The sequence below is a fragment of the Spodoptera frugiperda genome, chromosome 15 (genome assembly GCF_023101765.2).
Source record: "Spodoptera frugiperda isolate SF20-4 chromosome 15, AGI-APGP_CSIRO_Sfru_2.0, whole genome shotgun sequence".
In the NCBI taxonomy this organism is placed as follows: domain Eukaryota; kingdom Metazoa; phylum Arthropoda; class Insecta; order Lepidoptera; family Noctuidae; genus Spodoptera; species Spodoptera frugiperda.
In genome coordinates, this window is record NC_064226.1 from 10,616,453 (window position 1) to 10,625,845 (window position 9,393).

The 9,393-nt window shown below is 34.2% G+C and overlaps 2 protein-coding genes across 2 annotated transcripts; one reads left to right on the forward strand and one right to left on the reverse strand.

The window, feature by feature from the left end:
* Window positions 1-188: 188 nt before the first annotated feature.
* LOC118270453 (protein immune deficiency) lies at window positions 189-5,549 on the reverse strand. Its single transcript, XM_035586047.2, has 4 exons — window positions 4,924-5,549; window positions 4,358-4,533; window positions 3,076-3,216; window positions 189-2,345 (listed from the first exon to the last, which is right to left on the reverse strand). Exons 1-4 carry the CDS (start codon window positions 5,252-5,254, stop codon window positions 2,202-2,204), a joined length of 792 nt encoding a protein of 263 aa, XP_035441940.1. The 5' UTR covers window positions 5,255-5,549; the 3' UTR covers window positions 189-2,201.
* Window positions 5,550-6,482: 933 nt separating this feature from the next.
* On the forward strand, window positions 6,483-9,331 carry LOC118276984 (mitochondrial import receptor subunit TOM40 homolog). The gene is made up of 3 exons (XM_035595627.2): window positions 6,483-7,352; window positions 7,805-7,999; window positions 8,338-9,331. Exons 1-3 carry the CDS (start codon window positions 6,570-6,572, stop codon window positions 8,560-8,562), a joined length of 1,203 nt encoding a protein of 400 aa, XP_035451520.1. The 5' UTR covers window positions 6,483-6,569; the 3' UTR covers window positions 8,563-9,331.
* The last annotated feature ends 62 nt before the right edge of the window (window positions 9,332-9,393 follow it).

Genomic DNA, 9,393 nt, shown 5'->3' on the forward strand with positions numbered 1-9,393 from the left:
AAGTAGTACCATTTTAAGTTGAATTTATTTACTGACAATTAATGAATACCTACTTATTTCTGTTATTCAGATTTTTGTTTTCACCAGTTGGCGCCACCACCAGCGAGTTCTAACTAGATACCCACTTATCATTATCAAATTACCAGACAGATAACAAATAACACTAAAATAACAAAACACTGCAAAAAAACGTCTCATAAAATGTATATTAAATTTATTTTATTACAAATCTTTAGACAACAATATTTTTGATACCATAAGGTCTATTTTACAATAAACACTCTTTGTTTTTACAATTCTGTGACTAGATCAAAAGTAGTTTTAATTAAAAATGTTTATTGGTTTATTTTTTAGAATAATTTGATTCATTTTGGCCTTCCTTATTATCTATTTAATAAATGCATCAAATGCATTATTGAGCTTCTTTACAATAATAATATTACAAAATGTATTTTTTACTGTTTCCCTTAAACCTATGATAATAAAAAATATTTAAAAATATAATTGTTTTTGATAAATTTACACATTTTTATAGCCATTTTACAGTCTGAATTTAAAATTGCGTTTTTTCACAAATCAAATGGAATGCGTTATTATAGAAGTTTCTTCATAATGATTTAAAACTATTTCTTATCTATTATCCATTCTATTTTTGAAAGGAAAGGCACAATAATCACTTAGGATTCATTTATGAACTCGTAGAGGAAGAGTCCGTGAATCCCAAACGTATCATTTTATAAAAACGAAAGTTTTTGAATGCCCATTGTCATCACAGGTAAGACAGATATCCTACTGGGAAGGTTGGGTCACGGCTTTAGCAGGTAAACGATACTAAATGTAGAATACCGATCTACACTGAATGAATGATTAAGTACGGTATCAGGAAGCGGCGTTTTTCCGGTCCTTTTATAAGGAACTGTTTTTGAACGCAGACTCTAAGTTATATGTATAAGGTGACTGGTAATTAGTGAAGGATATTTAACCTTTCGTATGCCTTATATAAGAAAACAATAGAAAACACATTGTGTCTCGCGTGGATCCACGTTCCAAACATACGAAGGGTTAAACACGTGATTGTACACATGTTTGCAAACAACTTTCCCAAAGATTTTTTTTTTGCATACTCAAAAATAGCTACTAATCTTGCGCCCTCGTTGGGCGCAAGCAAGTGCACGCGAAATGTTTGTTGTTTTGTTATTGTAATAAAAATAAAACTAATGAATATACAAAAAAGTTTCTTTGGGAAAGTTGTTAGTAATCATGAGTACCATTACGAGTTTAGATTTCGTTTACTAATTACCAATCTCACCCTATTTAAAAATACCGAGTTCGTAAATGAATCCTTAACACTAACCTAGCGCATTGCACAATGTGATGTATCGTTATAGTTAAACTATAATATAACATGTCATCAGTTTACAGCCAAGTAGAAGGAGTTCATTTATTTATACCTTATAACACACTTGCGTCGTAAAATCTCAAGTTTGGATAGGTGCATCTTAATTTTAGTAATAAAATCAAGCACCTATCATTTTAATACAACACAATAGTGTGCCCCACAGATATTATCTGTGGGGCACACATTTATACAAGAAATAAGAGTAAAGTAGTATAAGAAAATAGTCATATTTTATTAATTACCTAAAAACAACGGCCTGCTCACGTAAATATATTGAGAAAAGCTCTACTAGTTTCGAGTCACAGAGGACTCTTCATCATGAGCAGCGTGCGCAGACGCGGCAACGTAGCACAGCCTACTGGCGCCGTTATTTTTAGTTAATTTAGTATGTCTCACAAGTTTTTTATAAAATTATATTTTTTGAAGTTTACAATTAGCACCTTACTCTATATGTAAGCCTTTTATGGAAGTTATTTTACTAGCAATTCTATTGAGCGTATCAGTTTCATTTTGATACAGAGACATGTTAGAGAAATCAAGTAGGTAATTATATCTATATAAGTAAGCAGTACTTATAGATAGTAAAAAATAAAATGCAAATTATTTTGCAGTGCACAACAAAAATGTTAAATGCACAATGAATGATTATAATGGCTTGGAAAAAGGTTCATCACTGCCAGTTGTTTGTTGAAGTGGAAGTAACTATTACATACCAATAGTGACAAGAATAAAGCTACCAAATCTATGACACCAGATCTCTCTTGATTTCAATTCTAACATATCTTTGAATTTTGCTTAAACCTCATTTGTTTTTACTCTTCTTGTATATGTTGGACAGGTCTTTGACAATGCTTCGCTCTCCTTCGCGCCACAATAGAGTAGCCAGTTGTCCCAGCGTTGCATCATCCTCGTTGTTCACCCACTCAAATAGTAGTTTGTATCGAGCCTGTCACAAGATAAATGCTATGATTAAAGACTTTTTGTTAACAACCACAAATCCAATTACATGCCCTTTAGATAGACATAATAAATAATGTCAATACCACATAATATAAGTATCAACATATTATTATTGTAATAAATACATAAATGCAAATAAGATATCTATACCACATCAGGCAGGCATCTTTACACAGATAGCAATTATAATATTTCAAATCAAAATAAAATAACTGGCGAGTCATGTCATGTCAGCTAGAATCATCCAGAAAGTAAAGATATGGTGAGATTATGTATTGATAAATTTCATCACAAATAATTTGATTATCAGCACTTACTTTATCAACTAAAGTCATTTCATATTTAAGATATTTATAATGTATTGTTTTTATGCTAATAAAAGTCTTTTAAGTATGATTATGTCAAATAGCAACTAGTATCTACTTCAAGAACATGTTATCAGTGTACATGTTTATGATATTTCAGACCAGCCTAAAGGCAAAGAGAGACAAGCATTTTGTACAGTTTGATGCTACAAACATACATGAAAATATTACTTTACTACTACTCTATTTTATTATATGATAAGATGTTAATAAGTGATGAAGATAAGCAATTGCTTTAGTTTATTATGAATTCAATTTGATTTTATTTTTAGCCATTATAGATTGAATAAACTATGTTATTTTGAATAATTATGTTTTTATTCATTTATAACTAGTTCATTCCGTACTTACCTCACTTATGCTGTAACCACGGTGTACAGCGTCTAGCTGGGCAGTATCAATTCTTCCCTCTGTGTAACCAAGTTTCCTGAAGAAATTCTTCCACGATTTGCCAAGGTTTTTTGATATGTAATCCATATAGTCATGGTCAGGCTGTTAAAATAAAATGTACATACATTACAATATTAATTTTGAAAACATATATATTTTTTTATAAAATACTTTACGCTGAGCTACCAGTTTCCTCTAAATATTTTGTTCTATCCTAAGAGGCTTTGTTATAAGTTGTAATGCTTGGTAATCAAATTAGATATAGTAGTTTAAAAGGTTTATTAGAAAGCACTGCCAGGTGTCTGTTAAATGTGTGGGACAGTGGAAAGTGATACATGTATTCTGCTCTGACTACAATATGGCATATACATAATTATTATTTGTCTTTACCATATTAACTATGAATCACAGCAGTTTTAATGTTTCCAAACTCCATATTATTATTATTATGGGATTTGTAAGTATTACTGTTGTAAGTGTTTATCATTGATATTTTGACAAGTTATTTTGCAATGTAAGTTATCTTATCTGTATAAATAAGTGAAAACAGTCATTATTACTTGGGAGTTAAGGGCTAGACAGCTAGCTATCATAACTTTCAAATATGTATCAGTATTTGACCAAAACTGCTTTAAACCAGATCAACAAGCCGCACATAACCAGTTTCTTAGATAAAATATTTAGTACAACATATTTGATTCATTAGGCCTAAAGCTGTACTAGTGTTATTCCCTTGACTTGTTCACAGTTCTTTCAGTGATTGCAAAAGTACTTTAGACACAGATACCATATTAATACCTGCCATGCCTCTTGCAATTTTCAACATTAAGAACAACTGCAAATGCAGCTATTTCTATTTGTTTTCTTGTTACCAAGTGACACAGGATATTAGCACACTATTAGTCATAAAAAATACCTGTTGTACCGACATAAAATAATAAGTATCCAATCAAGCCAATGATGTATAACATCTTTGTGCTCACCAGATGGTGACAGTGTAGGTATCTGAACACTAGGAAATACTATTTTGACACTAGGAAATTCTCTATAGGACCAACAGGCTATGTTATTGCAAGTAATTGCAAAATGTTAACTCTTATTGACATGTTATGTGCCGGATTGCGAATCCTCATGAGACACAATGTAATTTCTATTGTATATTCTATACTGACAATCAGAGGATGAAGTCTTTCTTTTAGTATAAAAATGTGGGACATTCAATTAAGTTGAATAAAACACTCACCCGTATCGTAGCTTCCATAAGCAGGCGAATATTATTATCTTTTTTAATAGGTTCCTCTTCAGGTTCTTTTTCCTTGTCAGTTTTGGGGCCCATTGTGGTAACTGGACCAAAATAGTAGTCATTTCCCAACCTTACTCCACGGGAATTAACTATGTTGTAACAAACAGTTCCACTAGCTAAAATAAAAAACAATCGGTTGTACTAAAAATTGCTATTCATTGATATACAGCTTAGTAGCTGCCAATGTTGTATCTTGTAAAAAAAAAAAGAATGAGTAATGAAAACAAACAAGACTAATAATTATTCATAATAGCTATTAATTGCCAGTATTTGCTAACTATACCTGAAGCGCATAGTACATTACATTATATAAAACTGTTGGTAAAACTATAAAATTTTATTTGTTTAGTTATGACACTCATGTTTTATTCTCAAGACACAAATGACGCATGCAATAATCATCAAAGAATTTGTGTCGCATTTCGTTTCAAACAGTAATAAAATGGCCACTTATCATGAGTAGGTAGTTGTAATGACTGAATATAGCACACATCGGGCACACATACCTTGAACATTTACTGAACTAGCGCTGCCGCGCTTTTCTTCTTGTGCCTTTGTATACTCTTCCTCATCATCTGTGAGTGGCTTCTTCGAACTGCTTGTCTTTTTTTTCTTTTTAGACTTCTTTTCTTTTTTTACTTCGTCGTCAGATATTGACTCTATAATTATTTCTTCCTCCTGTTCTTCGTCATGGTCCCCATTCACATTATTTTCATCAGATTGAGACGGTGGTGGTGCAGTCTCTGTTGATGGCCTTGGGGCCCTCGGAACTGCATCCGATTTCAACCCCTTAAACATCTCCAGAAGCTTCGATACTTTTAAGTTTATTGGAGACATATTTACAATATGTTTTATAAAGAAATATTTTAAATTTATTTATAATAACACAAAGACCTTTATTTTTTCCTTATCACAAAACATGGATGTTCATGTCCTCAATCAAAGTTAACTTTTGTTTACTTGAAACTTTACACTAAAAGTAAGTTTTCAATGAATATTACACTGTATATCGTTGCCGGAATAAATTATTAACAGTAAATTAACCTTTTTAATAATTAATAACAAATAAGTATTTGCAAACTTGCGAAAATTATGCACTTCGTCCTTCACAAACAAATTTGAAGTTTTGAAGTATTCAGTGTTGCTATTGCTAGAATGCATTCATTCAATTATATTATGAATATTCCTATAAAATTTTCGTTTTGACTATTAAAATATTCTTTTTTTTATTTTATCATAATAGCCAAGAACTAACTGAGTAATCATGTAATAAATTGATTACTTTTTTTGAATTTTATCATTTTAATTGATAGTTGCGACCTTGCGTCCTAAACAAAATAAACACGGTCGTTTACTTTGGCCACACCGTTAATTACTCATTCATGTCATCAATACTGTTATCTCGCTCACACTCGCTGGGTTCGCTGGGTATAAATAATGTTTTTTTTTTGAGATGTGTTGATGACCTCCATCTCATCTGTTTGGATGAATAACATGTTTTTCCCCGACTGTATGTAGTAGGAAGGATATTACTAATGTCAGGTTTATGTACGTAGATAGATACATCATGCAAAAAGGGGTTTCCCTTTTCTGTCGAATTTTTTTATTGATCTGAGTTAATCGATTAAAGGAAATCAAAATTACTTATAAGAAATAGTTAAATGAAAGTAAAAGATTAGCTACCTATATAATAGGTATACCCACCTGGATAGGAACCCATTTTGTTCCCAGAAGAAGACGTAGCACAGATGTTAGTACGACGTAGTACGTAGTGCACATGCTAAACTAATAATAGCACTCCGTGGTAATACGTTACTTTGTACATAATTTTAGGAACCTACATAGGTAATTTAATAGTAAAATATGAAGTTGATGACGCTATACCTATCTACCTACATAGGTTCGTTCTACCGGGCGCATTAAATAGATTATGTTCGATAGACCTTTCCAAAAATGTTAGTCCCGTGATATCGCGTTTGGATTACATCAGCTGTTGTTAAGCTATTGATACATGACGACAAACCAATTATAAAGAGATCGTGTTAGAGACGGACTAGATTCCATTTTTAAAACAAAGTCTAATTTGACATTTGAACTCAATGTCAGCGCTACCTCAAAATTTTACCTTTGCTTACTTTACTTTTTTATAAAAATGGATAAAAAGGATTGTGACTCAAAGTTTTCCTTGTTATCGTTGTTTAATTTATTTAAATTAGGTCTTTTTGATACTATTTACGCTAAAGGTCCCGCTAGTGAAATCCACTCTCCTCGGAAAGAACATTGGCAGCATTCTGGATCGCCACGGAAACCTTCCTCATCTGCATGTTCCACTGTGGGTGTTCAAAAAGACCCGTGTGCCGATAAATCTGCCGGTGGTGATGCACCCCACAACAAAGTGTGCAAATGTAAGGGGCCTGATGGCAAGAACACAGCTGGTGACCGAGGGAAAACTGGAGCAGGAGTAACAGGTTCCAGGGCGGGACGAACTTGTGAGAAGGAATCTGACAATCTACCGGCGGGTGCAATCAATCCAGGGCTTCTGCGGCACATTCACAACGCAGCTCGATATAGACTACCGCAATGTTTCGAAGGAGGCAGTGTATCAGTAAAACATAGTTCGAAATCCAACTGGGTGTTTGGCCATTCTCTTTCATTCAGTTCTGTGTCGCCAGGAGGATATAAGGTGTTATTGTCTTACGTAGATAAAGAGAAACCAACTTCGTTGCCATATTTTGTAATGGAAGCGGCGCCCGGTGGCCAAATGAGCTGCGAGATGCGGGTAGGCCCCACCCACGGCACGAGGGCAACAGTGGTTGCACAGATAGCCGAAGGAGAATTCTATAGTTTCGAGAGCATCATGGATGCGTACTGTAACAGGTTTACCGCGTCTATAATCGCTGTGAACAGAGAGTTTATTGCACTCCATTATCTTCAGGTAAGCTTTATTTAACTATATGGTACTCTACTTACCTAGGTACTACATACAAAAGAAGAATCTAGACCTTAACCTTGCATTATCCACCAGAACGTTTCTGCGTAAAGTACAGATTCAGAACCTCATTAGTTTAGGTAGTTGGTAGTTAGTGTTGTTGTATCAATTACCTACATTATGAGAGTACTTCCATGGACTTTAAATTAAAAGAATTTAAATTAATGAAAATACTAAGTCTAAGGTTCTGCCAGTGACTTCGTCCGCGATCTTGAAATAAAAAGTGTACCCCATGTGCTATCGATCTACTTATATGGTAATTTAAAATTTATTTTTTATAGGATTTTTTTTTCCCTTCTGATTTGATTTAAATAGTGAATTGACAAATGTACGAAAGTAGTCATTAAATACATGACTATACGAGAGAGTCTCCACAATACGTGTGTTTATTGTTGCAGGCTGTAACTGATCAATTGTCTCTGGGCGCGGAGGTGGTGGCTCGCGGACAGGTCGCGGAGGTGAGCTCTGCGTCGGGCGCCGGCCGCTGGGTCACCGAGAATCACTCCATCAGTGCAACACTCGGCAACAGGGGCTTGGACCTTTGTTACGCAAGAAATATCAAACCCTTCCTCACAGTTGCTGCAATGCTTGAGGTGAAAATTGTTATCTTGACATTGCTATAATGATTTATCATGAAAAATCTTATATGTAATAGGCCTCGTGAGTTTGTTCGCATCGATTTATACATAGGTATGCACAATTATGAGATAGAACAATATAAATAGTCTAGTAAAAAGGAAAATCTAGATCTTTCCGTAGCTAAAAGTGCGTAGCTCCTACGCACTTCCGCTCGTAGGTATAACTATTTCATGGTGACAGTGCCATTTTGGGTTTCTAAGGAAAAAGAGACAACATTTATCGCTTTGTGTTATTAAATGCAACAACTGAATTAATACCAACAACACTTTTAACGAATATACTGTGTTTTCAGGTGGGTTTCGCAATCCGACGCGCGGTAGCAACACTGGCCTATGAGTGGCACACAGAAGAGTGGACGGTGCGAGGCTCAGCAGACTCGGACGGACTAGTGGGAGCCACTCTACAGAGGAAACTCGGAGGAAAGAGGGCACAACTTGCTTGCGCCATATCAGCACTTCTCAACCATCCTAACGATAAGTTCAGGCTCGGCTTTGGAATCACCGCTGCGATTGTTTAGAACTTAGCAACCATTGTATCGATATACTGGGCTACGCAAACTGTCTGCTTTCTCGGCTGCTCATCAAACAAGTATCATTTTTAAATGTAACTCACATATTTATGTCGTTGTCGCATCTTCACAGATGGACGAAAACACACGACGATGAGATAGTGAGGTTTCATTAATTTGAGGATGGTCTATTGCAGTAGTCTCGCGACCTCATTGTATCCATGCCCTTTTTCGAGTAATGAGAAATCTGCTTAAGTTTGTAAATGTTTCGTATTGTGATGTATTGTAGCCATGTAGGTCCCAGTGGTGTTATGGTGTATAAGTCTATGTATAATGTATTGTTCGAGCGTCTTTTATTGTCATCATGGATGTCGGCAAAAATACCTACATGCTTAGGTATTTTTATTTGGTTCTTACAATTATTTAACTTCTGCCTGTATCAATTTTTCGACAGAAGTGCTTTCTGGCCTGTACTTTACACTGATCAGTGGATTTCGACCACAAATGCCTTAGTGTAGGAGAGATTTAACATTAAATGTTTTGATGTGTTTTAGCAATCTAATCGAAACACAACTTATAACATACGTCTTATAGATATTTACTTAATATTGGTATTATCTATAATATTTATATTGTTTGTAGTAAATAGGTTTTATTTGCAAATGACTGGTTTTTTATTTGGCTCATCAATGTTTTAGCTTCTTTTAAATATACTTCAAGACTTCTATACCCGTTTTTGTAAATATTTTTATCAATATACATACTTTTCATGATGCAAGTACAACTATTATTTTGAATTTTGTTTGATACCGGGTTAAAACTTACCCCTAGCTTAATGCA